This window comes from Procambarus clarkii, chromosome 52 (assembly GCF_040958095.1).
Source record: "Procambarus clarkii isolate CNS0578487 chromosome 52, FALCON_Pclarkii_2.0, whole genome shotgun sequence".
NCBI lineage: Eukaryota > Metazoa > Arthropoda > Malacostraca > Decapoda > Cambaridae > Procambarus > Procambarus clarkii.
This window is the reverse complement of record NC_091201.1, coordinates 7,008,998-7,028,608: the sequence shown is the minus strand read 5'-3', so window position 1 is coordinate 7,028,608 and position 19,611 is coordinate 7,008,998. Positions and strand designations below refer to the sequence as shown.

General features: G+C 42.6%; 1 protein-coding gene across 1 annotated transcript in view; it reads left to right on the top strand.

Annotated features, from left to right (window-relative positions):
- Window positions 1–18,811, top strand: part of LOC123763747 (pickpocket protein 28-like) — a 68,008-nt gene extending 49,197 nt beyond the window's left edge. The window contains exons 9-11 of the mRNA XM_069304241.1: window positions 2,093–2,254; window positions 17,405–17,598; window positions 18,803–18,811. Of these exons, the coding sequence (XP_069160342.1) occupies window positions 2,093–2,254; window positions 17,405–17,598; window positions 18,803–18,811 (365 nt within the window). The remainder of the gene's footprint in view (window positions 1–2,092; window positions 2,255–17,404; window positions 17,599–18,802) is intronic.
- Window positions 18,812–19,611: the final 800 nt, after the last annotated feature.

Here is a 19,611-nt window from a genome sequence, read left to right as displayed (position 1 = left end):
ACCTCCCTTAGGAGGTGGACTACAAGTATAAAGGCTGCTCACGGCAGTTAAGCATGAGTCCAATAGAAAAAGGAAAAGCGGGAGCAAACCGCCAGGCCTCCACCACTAGGGGTGAAAACCTGTCCACAATAGGCCGCTGGTTCCTCCTAGTTAAACAGGACGTTAAAACTAATAAAGGGTAACCGACGGGTTCTCACAATCAAATATATATATTTGATGTGGCGCTATGAATTGGAATTCGAATTCCCAAGAACAGCCGTCATATCAAGATCACATGAACATTCAATCGTAACAAGCAGAACATGGGTGGAAAAGAATGGTTGAAGGGTTGACATCAAAGACCGTTTTCTATAACATAACAATTTATTAATAACAAGAGACTAACTACTACATTACCGAGTTTACGTTACGTTAATGTTCATACAGTGGCACGATAACAAACAGCTAAATAGCAACCCTTGCTGTGCGGCTGCATACTGAACTAACCTGAACACAGGTGTGCCCACTGATGACGCAATATTGCAAATCAAAAAAAATATCACAGACTAAGTTACACCACAGCAAATGGTTACGTTATTGTCCATCCAGTGGCAATTGCAACACAGCTATTCAACAGCCCCTCGAGAAATGACAGCAGGGTCCATTCTGCTGACACTTCGGCTGACAAGTGAACTAACCGACAATGATGCCCACTGAAGACACAAGCATGCAATCAATAGTGTCACGGCTTCCCTGACAGCTACTCTAATCACAAGCTTAAGGGTCCTCCTTCCAAACAGAAGTGACCCCCGTAACTAGGCGGGTAGTCCAACAGTGACTCCCCCTATCACAACCCAGTGTGAACACTCTTTGCAACTCCCTACAAGAAGTTACACTGTAAACAGTAAACAAAGTCAGGCAAGGCGGGATTCTAGGACACAGCTCCAGTAATCCCTAAGTTACTCTACTCTCGTCACCTGACAATAAACAACAGAAATTGTCTTAATCAATTACCACTGATTATGTGATTAATTACGTTAATTGATTGATCGCAGCAGTCAGCAACAAAGTACTACGTTAATCACAACCAATTGTCTGTCATAGACAACAACATGATGGTACTCTACGTTAATCATTAACACTTGTTTCTCTTAACACATGTCATCTTGTTAACAATAACTCGAAACTCTCTTATATTACATCACACTTGACTCCTTGCAAGTATTCAGTGAGTAATTCTTAATTAAGGTCAAACGGACCACTAATTACATCCCCATTGAGTTACGTTAACTAAGCCTACCCTAACTTGGTAGCTTCTCAACAGTCGGTGTCAAAAATTACTATAATGAGTGTTAATTACCCTAATTAACTCCGAGCAATTAATTGACTGTCACCAGGACCGATAATTAATCATACATAAATACGTCTCACTCTGCACTGCCTAAGCAGGTCTCATCAAACACTGTGAATTCAAGGGAAAGGAGTTAATTACCCTAATTAACATGAGTGCAATTAATCCACTGTCCTCAGACAGGATATGATTAATATAACGAATTATGCTAGCGCCATGACCTCGCTTTACCGAGTCATCTGAGTCCTCAAGACTCCAGACGTTAATTACTCCACTAATTATCATGAGCCACTAATTGCTATACCCCCGAAAGGTAATTAATCCCGAGCAAATTCCGTTAACACAAATACTGACAGACTCTGACAGATCCTCTCCCACTAAGTGAATTCATGATGAGAAGGCTAATTACATAATTAGCTAGAGTGGTCAATTAGTTGTCACACGGACACACACACACACACACACACACACACACACACACACACACACACACACACACACACACACACACACACATACACATACACACACACACACACACACACACGATACAGCACCGCACATGAGACTGCTATTCAAACTTGAGAGGCAGACAAGATTAAGTGGAAAGGCCCTAGCATGGGTGAAGAACTACCTAACAGGAAGAAACCAGAGAGTAATGGTAAGGGGCGAGAAGTCGCACTGGCGAACAGTAACGAGTTGGGTACCTCAAGGATCGGTGCTGGGGCCAATTCTATTTCTAATTTACCCTTATGTTTACAGGAGTGGAATCCTACATGTCAATGTTCGCGGATGACGCAAAACTAATGAGAAGAGTTGTGACAGATGAGAATTGTAGGCTCCTCCAGGAGGACCTGGACAGGTTACAGAAATGGCCAGAGAAATTCAACACGAGTAAATGTAAAGTTATGGAAATTGGATCAGGTGAGAGGAGACCAAAGGGACAGTACACAATGAAGGGGAACTGCCTACCTGTAACGATTCGAGAATGTGACCTGGGAGTGGACGTAACACCTATTCTAACTCCTGAGGCACACATAAATAGGATAACGACAGCAGCGTACTCTACACTGGCAAAAATTAGAACATCATTCAGAAATCTAAGTGAGGAGGCTTTTAGGGCGCTTTACACTGCCTACGTGAGACCAGTCTTTGGGTATACCGTGCCATCATGGAGTCCCCACCTGAAGAAACACATAAGGAAACTGGAAAAGGTTCCAAAGTCAGCGACGAGTCGTGTCGCAGAGTTACTAGGGATGGGATATGAAGAACGCCTGAACGAACTGAACCTTATAACACTAGAAAAAAGAAGGGAGAAGGGGAATAAGATGGGAACGTATAAAATACTCGGAATTGACAAAGTGTAAATAGATGAAAAGTTCACACGTAATAGTAACAGAACGAGGGGATATGGGTGGAAACTGGGAACTGAGATGAGTCACAGAAATGTTAGGGAGTATTCTTTTAGCGTGAAAGTAATGGAAAAATGGAATGCACTTAAGGAGCAGGTTGTGGAAGTTACCCTCTATTCATATTTTTAAAACTAGATATGATAGGGAAATAGGACAGGAGTCATTGCTGTAAACAACTGATGGCTAGAAAGGCGGGATCCAAGAGTCACTGCTCTATCCTGCAAGCACAAATAGGTGAGGTGAGTACGCACACACACCGATGAACTTGGGTGTAGGGAGCAGAAGGCCAGATACAAGGTATCATTTGGGAGACGAAATACTTCAAGAGTCAAAGAGAGAGAGAAAGACCTGGGGGTTGATATCACGCCAGACCTGTCCCCTGCAGACCATATCAAGAGGATAACATCAGCGGCATATGCCAGGTTGGCCAACATAAGAACGGCCTTTAGAAACTTGTGCAAGGAATCATTCAGAACTTTGTATACCACATATGTCAGGCCAATCCTGGAGTATGCGGCTCCAGCATGGAGTTCATATCTAGTCAAGCATAAGACTAAAGTGGAAAAGGTTCAAAGATTTGCCACCAGACTAGTACCCGAACTGAGGGTGTATAAGCTACGAGGAGAGACTACGGGAATTAAACTTCACATCACTGGCAGACAGATGAGTTAGGGGAGGACATGATCACCACGTACAAGATTCTTATAGGAATTAATAGGGTAGATAAAGACAGACTATTTAACACCAGGGGCACATGCACTAGGGGACACAGGTGGAAATTGAGAGCCCAAATGAGCCATAGAGATTTTAGAAATAATTTTTTAAGTGTCAGAGTAATATACAAATGGAATGGATTTGGAAGTGATGTGTGTTACCAATCGTTCGTTACGGCTCGAAACCCTAACAACAGCAAGACCTTAAATGTCAAGGCCTACTACAAACTGCTGTTCTCTAGAGCGGGTCACCAGTGTAACCCCTTAATTGGCACAGGTTGATTTAAATATTTCTCCCTTACGACTGAAGATATATACATATAAATTTTATATTATTAAATATGACCGAAAAAGTAAGATTAATAATTCTAACACGAATTTTCTCAATCTTTCGTACATTTCTTTTCACTGTTGGTGGTAATTCAAAAATCAATTCTCCAAAATTCATTTTTATTTCTAGTCTGACGCGACACTTGAGCGCGTTTCGTAAAACTTATTACATTTTCAAAGACTTTAGTTAACACATACACAGCTGAATAGAACTTACACATCTCCGATTTGTTTATATCAACTTTTGAGTGAGGTGGATGGGGTGAGGTGGTATTTAATAAGGTATTAATTTCATCAACACAAGACAGAACACGAAACAATGGGTATTGAATAGAAGTGATTGTAGAAAGCCTATTGGTCCATATTTCTTGATGCTTCTATATTGGAGCGGAGTCTTGAGGTGGGTAGAATATAGTTGTGCATTAATTGGCTGTTGATTGCAGGTGTTGACTTCTTGATGTGTAGTGCCTCGCAAACGTCAAGCCGCCTGCTATCGCTGTATCTATCGATGATTTCTGTGTTGTTTACTAGGATTTCTCTGGCGATGGTTTGGTTGTGGGAAGAGATTATATGTTCCTTAATGGAGCCCTGTTGCTTATGCATCGTTAAGCGCCTAGAAAGAGATGTTGTTGTCTTGCCTATATACTGGGTTTTTTGGAGCTTACAGTCCCCAAGAGGGCATTTGAAGGCATAGACGACGTTGGTCTCTTTTAAAGCGTTCTGTTTTGTGTCTGGAGAGTTTCTCATGAGCAGGCTGGCCGTTTTTCTGGTTTTATAGTAAATCGTCAGTTGTATCCTCTGATTTTTGTCTGTAGGGATAACGTTTCTATTAACAATATCTTTCAGGACCCTTTCCTCCGTTTTATGAGCTGTGGAAAAGAAGTTCCAGTAAAATAGTCTAATAGGGGGTATAGGTGTTGTGTTGGTTGTCTCTTCAGAGGTTGCATGGCGTTTCACTTTCCTTCTTATGATGTCTTCGACGAAACCATTGGAGAAGCCGTTGTTGACTAGGACCTGCCTTACCCTACAGAGTTCTTCGTCGACTTGCTTCCATTCTGAGCTGTGGCTGAGAGCACGGTCGACATATGCGTTAACAACACTCCTCTTGTGCCTATCTGGGCAGTCGCTTTTGGCATTTAGGCACATTCCTATGTTCGTTTCCTTAGTGTAGACTGCAGTGTGGAAACCTCCGCTCATTTCCATGACTGTTACATCTAGAAAGGGCAGCTTCCCATCCTTTTCCATCTCGTAAGTGAAACGCAGCACGGAACTCCGCTCAAATGCCTCCTTCAGCTCCTGCAGATGTCTGACATCAGGTACCTGTGTAAAAATGTCGTCAACATACCTGCAGTATATGGCCGGTTTCAAGTTCATGTCGACTAAGACTTTTTGCTCGATGGTACCCATGTAGAAGTTTGCAAACAGGACACCTAGGGGAGAACCCATGGCGACCCCATCTACTTGCTTATACATGTGCCCATCCGGAGTCAAGAAGGGTTCCTCTTTAGCTTGGAGTAGTTTCCTTAGGATATTTTCTGGTATGTCAAGAGGAGTACAGGCTGGATCACGATACACTCTGTCGGCTATCATCCCGATTGTCTCGTCCACTGGTACGTTGGTGAACAGCGATTCTACGTCCAACGAGGCTCTTATTCCTGTGGCCCGTGTGCCCCGCAGTAAGTCAACAAATTCCTTTGGCGACTTCAGGCTGAAGGCGCAAGGGACATAAGGAGTCAGCAGGCCGTTGAGTCGCTTCGCTAGTCTGTACGTGGGTGTGGGTATCTGGCTAATGATTGGCCGAAGTGGGTTTCCAGGCTTGTGTGTCTTGACATTTCCATACGCATATCCAGGTTAATATTCCCTAATAATCTTTGGCAGGTGGAGTCCTGATTTCTTGGCGTTCACAGTTTCGATTAGTCTGTTGACCTTTGCTTTCAATTCGGCTGTAGTGTCCTTCGTTACCCTTTGGAATATAGTTTGGTCAGAGAGTATGAAGTTCACTTTCGCCAGATATTCGTCTTTTTTAAGAATGACGTATATTGGCGACTTGTCACCTCTCCTGACAACTATCTCCTTGTTCTCACGAAGGCTTTTGGCTGCCGCTTTGAGCTCGGGGGACAGTATGGTGCTTCTGTAATTGCCTCGATTCTTTCCTCCTTCCGCAATAAGTTCTGCTTGTAAGGTATCTTTGGTAGTGACCTTCTTTTGTGTCTCGAGGTCGAATATGTCGTCCAACAGAATTTCCAACTCCACTTTCCGGGCCCTCTCACTCGGTCTGGACATAACGTGACAGTTTATGGCCAGATTTAGGAGAGTGACTTGGTCCTCAGTGAGGTTAATTCCTAAATCTGGGCATAAACTGTCACGTTATGTCCAGACCGAGTGAGATGGCCCGGAAAGTGGAGTTGGAAATTCTGTTGGACGACATATTCGACCTCGAGATACAAAAGAAGGTCACTACCAAAGATACCTTACAAGCAGAACTTATTGCGGAAGGAGGAAAGAATCGAGGCAATTACAGAAGCACCATACTGTCCCCCGAAGACAGAAGAGCTCGGGGAGACATGATCACCACATACAAAATTCTCAGGGTAATTGACAGGGTAGACAAGGATGGACTTATTAATTCAGGTGGTACGTATACAAGGGGACACAGGTGGAATCTGAGTACCCAAATGAGCCACAGAGACATTAGAAAGAGCCTTTTCAGTGTCCGAGTAGTTAGTAAATGGAATGCACTAGAAAGTGATGTGGGGAAAGTAGACTCCACACAGTTTCAAATATAGATATGATGGAGCTCGAGAAGTTCAGGAATCTGTACACCGGTTGAGAGGCGGAACCAAAGAGCCAGAGCTCAACCCCCGCAAGCACAACTATGCGAGTACCCCCTCACACCAACCCATCCTTCTGTTTATACAGTACTTTTTTTGTAACTATGTGCACCATAGTACAAACATTGACATACTAAGGAATTAGATAATCAAATTTAGTACTATTCACTTTATTGAGTCAGAAAAACAAATGAAGATAAAAACACAGTTAAATATTCCTAAGCCTAGTATAGCACATATAGGTACTATTTTAGGCATCAGATAACGTGTATTAGGCCTAAGAAGGTTAGGTATGGTAGCTTGGGTATGGTAGCTAGGTATGGTAGCTATGGTCAGCTTGCATGGTAGCCAAACTAGATTGGCTAGTTTGTCTTTGCAACATAAATAGAAAATCTTTTCTGGTCTGTCCAAATTCAATATGTCCAATTTCTACTTTCTAATTACGTTGAACGTCGGTTCAACGTAACCGACGTTCAGTGTACTATGGTCTTCACCGCCACCATGAGTACTACCAAAACTGGAGGAAGGGTTGCACACACTCACAAACAAATGTTGATGATAAATTACGCGGTGAACAGTAAAGATACTTGGGACAGCTTTTTTTTTTTAATATGTGACATAACCACAATGGCAACCAATCATTGAAGGGCGTTTGATTAGCTGCACAGGAGAGTATGTTAGTAAGCAGAATCTCGTTTTCTTTGAAGAACTGCTCAACAGCAACACTGACTCTCCTAGTATCCTCTCTTAGTTGCCTTATAAATTACTAGAAGTTGGTCACCAAGTATTAACTTTTATAAAGCGTCCATGAGCGAGTAGAAAGGTATCATTGCCCCGCAAGTTGAATCATCAAACTATAATGCAAATTCTGTTTCCTTAGTATGCTGTACACAATATATATATTTTCCACATAAGTGGGATGGTATATTTTCCACATTCATCGTCATTTCATCTATACATCTTTGCACTGTAGTATTGCTGAGCTAAATCATTTTAATAATATACTTTTATAATAATATAATGTGAGTACTCAAGACCTCATTGACTGCTTTCAGCCAAGTTTTTCTCGGCTGTGTTTGGCTTTCAAGATTTAACAATTAACAAGGAATTGTTGTATAATGCATGCATACCATCAGTATTGCTTGCGAAGACTTAGAAACCGGGTTTAACAGTGTTAGAAGCATTTTAAATTTATCGCAGAGGGATTGAATGAAAGATTAATTCGTCTCTAATGTGTGAATGTTATTGCGAAATGATTTATCAATCTGACAAGTTGTCCTCGTGGTAATCATTTCAAAACAACTATGTAATTAATGCTGTAGTCTACTCCCTATCCATGGTTAGGTTAGGTTAGTTTTGGCTAGGTTAGGTTTGTTTAAAACCGTGTATTATTCTCAAATATTTGAAATGATAAATTCAATTATTTTTTGTATCCCTTAGAATTTGACATTAAAGAAAATTTTGCACTTAGATCTTATCAAAGAAAACGAGTATATCACACAATTTATAATTTAAACCATGGAATTATGATTCAATACACATAAAATTTGAGAAAAATCTTTATGAATTACAAATTTTTACTTGCCCGTTTACAAAGGAAATGTGATTGGACCTGTATTAAGTGTTCAGAGCATGACAAATATTTATATATCCAAGTGTTTAGCCAGGAAGGTCGGCCATGAACGAAATTCACTTCAGTGAAAGAACTTCTTGCTATCTGGAGGGCTTCAATATTTCATAAAGCAAAAAAATCACATAATAGGCACATTGGTGGAAGTTCGTTGCTTGTTGCGGGAATGAATCTATATTTCAGATATTGCACAGAATATTGTCGACATGACGAATATTGTCGACATGACGAATATTGTAGACATGACGAATATTGTCGACATGTCGAATATTGTCGACATGTCGACAACTTCTTGGAGTTGTCAACTTTCATTTCTTCTTTGAAATTAGGAATGTAAATTGAATTAACAAAACAGTAATTAGTTCCAAGTAAAATAGGTAAGATAAACAGAACAAAGAACCAACAGGCAACTTTATTACTACTTATTACTTTAGCAATAAGTTACAGTATTTCAGACGCTAAGTATAATATTTTCACGTAAATTAAATAATACTTTAGTCGTCAAATCTGTATACAGCTTTCTCATATTATTTGTTAATTGTTAATCCACATTTACATATTTCAGATGCTAGATGTATCTACAGCATTTCATCTTACTGCTGTTTTTAATTAATCTCGTAACTTCTAGTATGCAAATTACATATTCAAATTAGCCTAGGCTATTTCAAATTCAATTACGGCTAGCCTAATCCATATGAATATATAACTAACGCTCTTGCATAGTGTATGTGTCATAGTGTTACTACACGGTTCATATTTACGAATTGTTAGTAATAAAAGCATATTGGTTAACATAATATAATGTTCTTTATATAATTGCAAATATAATTGCGACGTTCTAATAGGAGGACGGGTTTGTCTACCTCCCCGCATTGCTGTTGGTGCCCCTAACGGTGCTCAGAGCACCCAATAGGGAGCAGAAAATAAAGGGCCTTTTGGGTATATTAACGTCACCTGTGGGTGAAAATGAATGCACCTAGCAACAAATAAACACACTGATTGTCAGAAGATTGGGGGAGCCTAAGGAGTCCCTCAGAGAGGCAAACATCGGCCCCCACCCCACACAGAGAATACTGGGTAGCCAACCTAGTGTTCCAATTTATGAAATTGGAATCGACTCGAGAATGGTCCAGGACGGACCGAAACGTCGTCGTCCCTTCACCTTCTAGTGTGTGGTCTGGTCAACATAATTTAGTCACGTTATTGTGACTCATCGCCTGCACTGGGTAGCCAAACAAAGTCAAGGCAAAAACATGGTCTCTTCTAAACCCATACGAAAATGGGCAAAAACCGTCTTCTAATGGCCTCTGACAGTTCAGGAGCAAACTGCTAGCAGCGCCCTGAGGGCACAAGAAATCGCAGCCAAGCCAGGGCTGCTTACCACCCAAAAGAACCACCCAGGAGACGGAAAAAAATCTATCACCTTCCCCGTGACGCCAATCGATAAGCCCGCCAGGCGTCATAATAATTCGGACCGTTGAATAGGAATGTCTGAAGCAGTGTCGAGAACAAAAGGGTAAAGTTGTGCCACGTTTCCCGGCAACCGCCATGCAGAGCAGACGTCTGCTCATCGTCGAGGTTTAACCTAGAGTAAAGCAACCAGTTACTGCTATGTGAATAGATGTACATTATTCTTCACTGGTGGTATGTGACCAAGCGTACCGATCAGGTTTAGTTTGGATATCGCTGCCGCATGGCAGCCGAGACCTGGAGGAGATATAACAGGCATCCCTTAGTTCATAATAGAAATATTCATAGACGATCTTGTCGTACAATGAAAGAAGTTCAAACATTGGCTAGATCCAGATTGGAATCAGAAACTCGAAGACAGTTTGCATCTGGAAGAGTTGGATGCAAAGGTCTGGAGATCCTTGGTTAAAGATCGGCAAGGATAATCATTTGAGGACACAATCCAGCCTCTAAACTGGGAGGATGAAGCTGTTGCAATCAGCAATCAGGAGAAGGCTGATTTTCTGGCAAACCATTTTGCTGCTGAGGTGCAAGTCCCCAATCCTACACATGAGGAGACAATGTTTCAGTGGCCTCCACATCTTGTTCCGCGCACTGCTTGAAGGATGACGGAAGCGGTTATACAGTAGGCTGAAGTTCTCCATCTCCTTAAAATGCTTGACATAGCTAAAGCTGTGGAACCAAATAAGGTCAGCTCAGGAGCATTACGCAGCTGCGCTGACCTGTTGGCTCCACCTCTCACCTGCCTCTACCAACTCTGCCTGTCTCAAGGAAAGTGGCCCTCCTCATGGAAGAAGGCAGACGTTGTTCCAGTACACATAAAGAAGAGCCGCTCAGTGGTTGGTAACTACAGACCAGTGTCGCTGCTCTCCATTACTGGTAAAATTCTCAAAACATTAATCTCTCAGCAAATTTCATAATTTTTGCCATCATGTGCTACTGTGTGATCGACAGTATGGTCTAAGAAAAGGCCGATCTGCTGCTGATCTCCACTAAGTGGCATCAGTCACTGGATGAGTTCAAGATCAGTTGTGTTGTTGCTCCAGACATAACAGGAGCCTTTGATCGGGTCTGGCACTCTGGATTAGTAGTGAAGCTTCAAGCACTAGGCATCTCAGGCTCCAGTTTAGACCTAATCAAGGACTACCTTCAAGAACGGACTCAATGGAGCAAAATCTGAAAGCCACTCTATTGATGCCAACGTAAAACAGGGTAGAGTGATTGGGCCTCTGCTAGTTGTGAGAGTTTGGTGAGTGGAATTAAATGAAATTGGTATAAGGAATTGAGCTCGAAAAATTTCTAAGAATTTTCTTTATTCTTTAACCTTTATTCCTGTCGCGATATTCAATTAGGTCGCCTGAGGAAGGACTTGCTTAGCTAACACACCAGTGTAGTAGGCAGCTCATTCCTCACTTTGGGACCACGTATGAACAATTGACTAGGCGCGAGCAAACGCCGAGACCCCAATGAAAATTGAAATCCCTCCTCTTAGGTCGCTGACCTTCGCCATTCGCCGAAACGAATCTAGCGAGTAGGTCCTGGGCTCTCACAACAATAATTTAGTGTTGTGTGGTGCCGTATATTTGGTCCAAAACTCAGAATCAGTCTCAATTTTATTAGTCGAGCGTGAAGAACACTTGCATAACAATAATAATGTGTGGGGGTGTAACGAAAAGACAGTGTTAACCATAACACCTTAGTTTACTCAATAAAGTACTAACTACTACAACAAAACAAAAAGAAATTTCAATGACGTTACTCGAAATCCTTCCTGTGACACTATCAATGACAGCTAGACACCAGCCCCTCGGACTGCATAATGAACTAACTCGAACATAAACGTGACCACAGAGGAATCAACAAGAAACAAGAACTAACAGATCTATAATTACAATTACAACAAATGACACAGTAGGTTCTGAAACACGTCTCCAGTAACCTCCTAACTGTTCTACGCCTCAGTGCAGTCTACATCTGCAATGGCGGTTGCAATGCAATCAAATCAGTAGTCTTTCAATGACAACAATAACTAATGGGTTCATTGGCAACTCCAGCAACCCTTCCTCAAATTAATCCTTACGTTAACACTCCGTCCCACGGACGATCAACAATCAATAACAATTGATTTACGTTAATAACACAATAACATTTACGTTAATAACAAAATAACATTTACGTTAATTTAATAACTCTTACAACTGTCACTAGTAACGCGGAAATTACACAACACTCTACCCGTCGAGCATTCAGTGAGAAAATCCCATTAATCCCTGTCCTACCAGACAGCTGATTAATCTCTTTACTAGTTACGTTAATTTACGTTAATCGGTTACAATCACTCAGCGATGGTAAACTCTGATTTACAATGTCCAAAGTGCTAAGAGAACGGTAATCACTCGTGATTACCTTTAGAGTAATTAATTATTATCCTCAAGATCAATAATTAAACAATTAAAATACGCAACCTTTCACACTGGCTCAGCAATTTACATTAAGGTATGAATTCCGTCTAAGCCTTCCTTACTCAGACCAACTCAAGTGGCTAATAACAGTAATTAGCCCCACGGTTACGTTATTCTAAAATGACGTTACTCCTCCCACAAGTCACTCAAGTGCTGGTACTTCCGGGCAGATAAATAACGACGTTACGTTAATGGAACAATGGAGCCTTCGTATGAGTCGATCAAACAAGGATCGAGGTTAATTACTTTGACTTCCTGAAACACGTCAGTTACCCGGCCCACTGACCGTTAATTACGACAGACAATACTCTAATTCTTATCTGGCTGATGGCTAGGCTCCCTGAGACTACCGTAGCTGCTTGCAGGAAAGTAAATTAACCCAAACGTATTCTACGTTACTCAAATTGTCAAAGAACAAATTCTCTTAAAGCAATGGGCGTTCCCTTGGTTACGTTATATTAATTGCCTCGCAATCACCTCACTGAATACTGGACTTCGATGTCCTACCAGATAACCAGGAGAATATATGTGTCCCCAAGTACTCGTCTACAGCCGAGTTCACCCACGACAATGACAAATCACACTAACAAATTACAGTGATTTACGTTACAATCCGGTTGCAATGACAATACTGCACAACCTAGTAAAATAACATACTGGACATGAACCTTCTAGAACACTGCCCCACAAAGACTTTACTGAACTGCAATCACATGGCGGTCTCTCGCGACAGCCTCGTCACTCACCAAATTCTACCAAAATTACGTTAATACTGCAACTACAATATATATATATATATATATATATATATATATATATATATATATATATATATATATATATATATATATATATATATATATATATATATATATATATATATATATATCACACTTGTCACTGCCCTGGGAACAATACAAGAAATTAAGACCACACTGTGGTACACTCCACAATAATCATTGCCAGGAATCACTGACGTTACACACACATTAACCTGAGCGCTCAGTGTTGGAATTCCACACCTGCAAGATTACACATGGAAATAATATCACTCCATCCCACGGACGATCAAAAATGATTTAATTACCACAATGGAATAATATATTACATGGACATCCTCTCAGTTCTTGGCTAATCTATGTATACTCTGTTCCTGTGTGTACCCACACACACACACTGTACGCCTGTGTACACCAGACATAAGTCCCTCTGGACTGACAAGATGACAATAAAGGGTGATTATCTCCTTGCCCACACTCCACTTCACCTCCACAGGTGCTGTATGACAATGTGACGGAACACTTGACTTTCGAATTCAAGCTTTTAGAGACTAACTGATCACCAGAAATACACACATAGGTACTTACTCATTCATACTGCCGGCCTACACACCATTCCCATACATCAGGCACCCCAGCTACGGGTGGCTGGCTCGCTCACAGCAGTGGCAGGCGGTAGGTGGCGTAGGTGGCGGTGACCTCCCCACCCTTCCCGAGTGAGCGTAATCGCCCCCAACACTTTTGCCGCCAAAACATTGACTCGAGATTTTATTCACGAATTTCTGAGAAACTGCCCCTGAACACTTGGCACTGAATTTCCCTCGTTCCCATCGACTGCTACAGAGCGTATAGCTACATGGAACGTTTTCTTTTTAATCACTGGTATGGGATCTACGAGTCTGTTACTGCTCGTATGCACATTACCTCACAATCCCAGATCACAAGATCTCTACCCACTGTAAACTCTGTCTTTCTCCCCTTCGAGCGATGACTTCGGCCGGATTCTGTGACGACCGCCGTCGTAGATGAAGCAGGAGGTGAAGCAGTTGAGTAGTCAAGCCACCACGACGCCCTAATACTCAATTTGGCCGAATTGAGTACAGAGAGCGTCTTGACAAAGTGGCAGCTGTGTTCAGAATGACGCTTACACAGGCGATTCCCGCGTCCTCCTCGAAATAACCAATGAGAGGAAGGCATACAGTGGCCTACCCCTCCCAACCAATCAGCGACGGTGTACCATAGCCCCTAGGGCAACTCCAAGATGGTCGACCAACATGGCGGCTCAAGATGTTTACTAAGATGGCGGCTGTTTCCATGGCGACGACTGGCTAGCGCGCGGGAGGCCCACAGTTCACCCACGCCTGCGGCCTAGCTGTTCCCGCGCAAAGTTGAGTCTCGCTGAAGCCATACAATGAGATGATGCTATCAGCATATCTCTGTGTACAGACGTGCTACCCCGGCCAGGGTAACATTTCTGGACTGCTGATGACTGGGGCTCTCACATGAGCCCAAACACTAGATGTTTCAGTTGCTGGTTACCAAACTTAAGTCCGCCCACTTAACAAGTGTACTGGCTCCCACAGGCATAAGAGCACTATTGTAAGTAAGCTGGTGAACCATCTCCTCACACTAGGGAATGTTTATTTCTACAATATACTATACCTCATTCCTGAAGCTCAAGCCTATGTTGACGACTGCACTCTAACATTTACACATGGTAAAGAAGAAATGTCAACTGCTACAATACTTCATTAATCACAAACTCTTTACTACCTACTATTTTCAACCGAGGAGAATTAGATTGACAGGTCACATTGACAGATGACAAAGCACAGGCAATGGTGATAACTAGACAGCAATGTTGAAAATCAGGCAGGCTTACAAACTAATGACAAAAAAACTGTCCTAGAGTTCAGAGATGAAATTGAGATATTGGCGATGAAGTTTGACTCGTCAGTGACCATGAAATGTCACGTAAACATCGAGCCTTACAGTGCATCACATACTTTCTTGGCAGCATGGGATACAAAACCTTAAATGAAACACAAGGTTGTTTCCATCATACGTATGCGCCCATCTCCTGGATTGTCTGCCGTCCATCATCCAACAAAATTTTGAACAAATTGGAAAAACCATGCGTGAGGACTCCTCCCTAGTATTGACCAATTCTGTTTGGAGTGGTCTGAACATCTGAAACTCCAACTCCATCAAGATGTTGGTGGACTTGCTGTTATGCATTCACTATGCTCCCTCTAGGGGCATCTACTATGGTCCCTCTAGGGGCATCTACTATGCTCCCTCTAGGAGCATTTACTATGCTCCCTCTAGGGGCATCTACTATGCTCCCTCTAGGAGCATTTACTATGCTCCCTCTAGGGGCATCTACTATGCTCTCTCTAGGGGCATCTACTATGCTCCCTCTAGGAGCATCTACTATGCTCCCTCTAGGAGCATCTACTATGTTCCCTCTAGGAGCATCTACTATGTTTCCTCTAGGGGCATCTACTATGCTCCATCTAGGAGCATCTACTATGGTCCCTCTAGGGGCATCTACTATGCTCCCTCCTAGGAGCATTAAAAACTATGTGGTTCCTGTGGAGTTCCTTCTGAGTCTTCTGTTGTAAAGCAATGTACATATCTTCTGGCAGCTGGTCGACGCACCTCCGATGATTGATCTCCTCAGACAATCTTACTAAGGTTCGGCGAATGTCTCCCAGACCTTCATTCGTCTTCCACTCTGATTTCCGGTCTCCTTCTCCCCTGTAGAAATGCCTTAGCTCACTTGTTTTCCCCAGGGCTGCTCTGCTGCAGAGCCACTGAGACCAGGACTTGCCACCCCAAATTTCTGAGGTTTCCCCCTAGGGGTATTCCCTCCACACAAACAAAATTGTGAGGTTTCCCTTGGTGGGGAAACCTCACAATTTCACCACTAGGAACGGCCCGCGGATCATCGCCCGAGCCCCCAGCTCCGCCTCTTGAGACATACACGTCCCTGAGCTTCTTGTGACCTGTTCCAGTCCAGCTCTGTCAAGAACCTTGGGCGCTGACGTTTCATTACGTCAGGCCATGGGCGCTCAATGATTGATCACTACGTCAGGCCATGGGCGCTCAATGATTGATCATTACGTCAGGCCATGGGCGCTCAATGATTGATCACTACGTCAGGCCATGGGCGCTCGCTGATTAGTCACTACGTCAGGCCATGGGCGCTCACTGATTGATCACTACGTCAGGCCATGGGCGCTCACTGATTGGTCACTACGTCAGGCCATGGGCGCTCAATGATTGGTCAAAATGAATACACACACACGCATTCGACCAATCATATTCCCCCAAAACCAGGTGACACAGTGTCACCGCGCAACCCGTTCTCGCACTTTCTAAGTGCGAGAACAAGCACTTATCATAAGCACTTATCTTGCTTATGAATAAGTGCATATGTGACATACTAATTTATTGTGAATATTTTTAGTTTACCTTGAAAAGCTGATTAGAAACCCACAACAAAACCTAACCTTCTTAGTATGTTAAGATATTACAATTAGTACTGAACCTTTACCTATATTGATATTACAGTTTTATAAACAAAATAAAACAAAACTAAAATATTTAAATAATATGTAATGTAACTCAGGATATTGTCAAATTTTGTATAAAATCTCAATTGTTTAAAAAAACTGAGAGGAGAAGTTAGTGCCTTGAAAAAAATATGGCTTGGAATATGTCACGTATGTAATTAATTATAAGCGAAATAGTGACTATAAGCAATAAGTCATATATGTGCTGTCTTATGCGAGAGTGGGTTGCACCGCGTCTGAAGTATTTTGCGGGTATTTGTCATCTCATCCCTTAGCCGATCCGCCATATTTGCTGCAGTGTTCACTCTCCCCTCCTCTCCAACGAACTTAAAACTTAAATAATTCAAATCTTTGGCATCTCACCTCCCTCTAAATGTTATTAAACGAAACAAGATGCCTTCTTGGTTATGTTCATGGGAGAATATGACTCTTAATGAACGGACGAGGAGCATATTTAAACGATCCACGTAACAAACTGAAAAGGCACGTGCTTATCCTAGTACAAAGGGTAGCTAGGAAACTTACAACACTGTAGGTCATCTCACATCTTCTTGACAGCTAAGGCAGCAAAACCTTATATGAAGGACATGTTCGCTCTAGTCAAGCATATGCACCCCTCTCCTGGATTGCCTGCCCTCCCTCAGACTTTTGATCAGATTAAGTTAAATAGAGATAGGTTAGGATAGATTAGGTTAAGTAGGGATAAGCTGGGATGGGTTGGGTCAGGTTAGGTTAAATAGAGTTAGTTTGAGATGGGTTAGGTTAGGTTAAAGAGAGTTAGGTTGGTATGAGTTAGGTTAGTTTACCAAGTAGCGATGACGTAGAGGGGGTAATAAATTTTCTCAGGTCTTAGACCCTATTCTCCACAGAAGCTTGGCATCTGAATGACATCCACTCGGAGAGCGTGAGCGACTCCTGCTACTCGGGGTGCAACTCCACCACCTACATGGCCACCCCAAGCTACGCCTCCCTGCCCTCACCCAACATGGAGAAGACCTGGCTTGGCCTCAGGTTCCTGATGCCCACCGTCGACACCATGTGCCGTCTGGGCTTCCTGGACGAGGTACCCAACATTCCTCATTTGTATGTTATCACATTTATTTCCTAGGATGAGGCGGGTCATTTCGTACACTTGATGATTCGTAACACACACGAACCCAGCCTAACTTAACCCAACCCAGCCAAACTCAAGCCAACCATCCTAACTCAGTGCAACCCAACCTAACCTAGCCTAACCCAACTCAACCTACTCCAGTCTAGCCTAGCAAAATGTAGTTTTAATAAACAAAAAATGAACTACAGTGAAAATCTTGTGTATGATCAGGGATACCTGATCAACCAGGTTGTAACTCATACGTCAGGCTGCGAGCAGCCGCGTCCAACAGCCTGGTTGATCAGTCCGGCAACCAGGAGGCCTGGTCGACGACCGAGCCGCGGGGACGCTAAGCCCCGGAAGCACCTCAAGGTAACCTCAAGGTTTGGTTAGGATAAGGACACTTTAGTTCGACAGTTTCTTGACGATGGGAAATCTTAAGAGGACGGGCGGGTGTATGATTGAACGAAACCTACCTTGAGGTGCTTCCGGGGCTTAGTGTCCCCGCGGCCCGGTCGTCGACCAGGCCTCCTACTCAGCTGAATTGTCGTATAATTTAATAGATATATTTTACCTAATATTGTTGTGGATTGTATAGTATTAACTATTTTTGTGGGCACAAGTGTTTAATATTCATTTAAAATCTCCATTTTTATAGTGATATTAAATCACATTGGTAAACATCGACACTACGTCACCAGGCCGGATGTTTTGCCATCAGTAGCCAACCAGGCCGGATGTTTTGCCATTAGAAGCCAGCCAGGCCGGATGTTTTGCCATCAGAAGCCAGCCAGGCCGGATGTTTTGCCATCAGTAGCCAGCCAGGCCGGATGTTTTGCCATCAGTATCCAGCCAGGCCGGATGTTTTGCCATTAGAAGCCAGCCAGGCCGGATGTTTTGCCATCAGAAGCCAGCCAGGCCGGATGGTTTGCCATCAGAAGCCAGCCAGGCCGGATGTTTTGCCATCAGAAGCCAGCCAGGCCGGATGTTTTGCCATTAGAAGCCAGCCAGGCCGGATGTTTTGCCATCAGAAGCCAACCAGGGGCCGGATGTATTCGCTCTGACCAGTGTTTGGAATATAATTATTCAAGTCTTATCTCAATGTTCTCTTTATTCCTTGTTATGCATTTGTTATTTTATAGTGTAATTATATAATTTTTATTTTCATCTTCAGTTAAATTAGATTTTACTTGTTATATAATGCTTTTTATTCCGTTATTTACAGTTCCTCAGTGGTTTCTCGCGTTATTCCAGTTCTGTCCCGTTATTCTGTGTTGTGTCCCGTTATTCTGTATTGTGTACCCGTTATTCTGTATTGTGTACCCGTTATTCTGTGTTGTGTCCCGTTATTCTGTGTTGTGTCCCGTTATTCTGTATTGTGTCCCGTTATTCTGTGTTTTGTCCCGTTATTCTGTGTTGTGTCCCGATATTCTGTATTGTGTACCCGTTATTCTGTGTTGTGTCCCGTTATTCTGTATTGTGTACCCGTTATTCTGTATTGTGTACCCGTTATTCTGTATTGTGTACCCGTTATTCTGTGTTGTGTCCCGTTATTCTGTGCTGTGTCCCGTTATTCTGTATTGTGTACCCGTTATTCTGTGTTGTGTACCCGTTATTCTGTATTGTGTACCCGTTATTCTGTGTTGTGTCCCGTTATTCTGTGTTGTGTCCCGTTATTCTGTGTTGTGTCCCGTTATTCTGTGTTGTGTCCCGTTATTCTGTGTTGTGTCCCGTTATTCTGTATTGTGTCCCGTTATTCTGTATTGTGTACCCGTTATTCTGTATTGTGTACCCGTTATTCTGTATTGTGTCCCGTTATTCTGTGTTGTGTACCCGTTATTCTGTATTGTGTACCCGTTATTCTGTGTTGTGTACCCGTTATTCTGTGTTGTGTCACGTTATTCTGTATTGTGTCTCGTTATTCTGTATTGTGTACCCGTTATTCTGTGCTGTGTACCCGTTATTCTGTGTTGTGTCACGTTA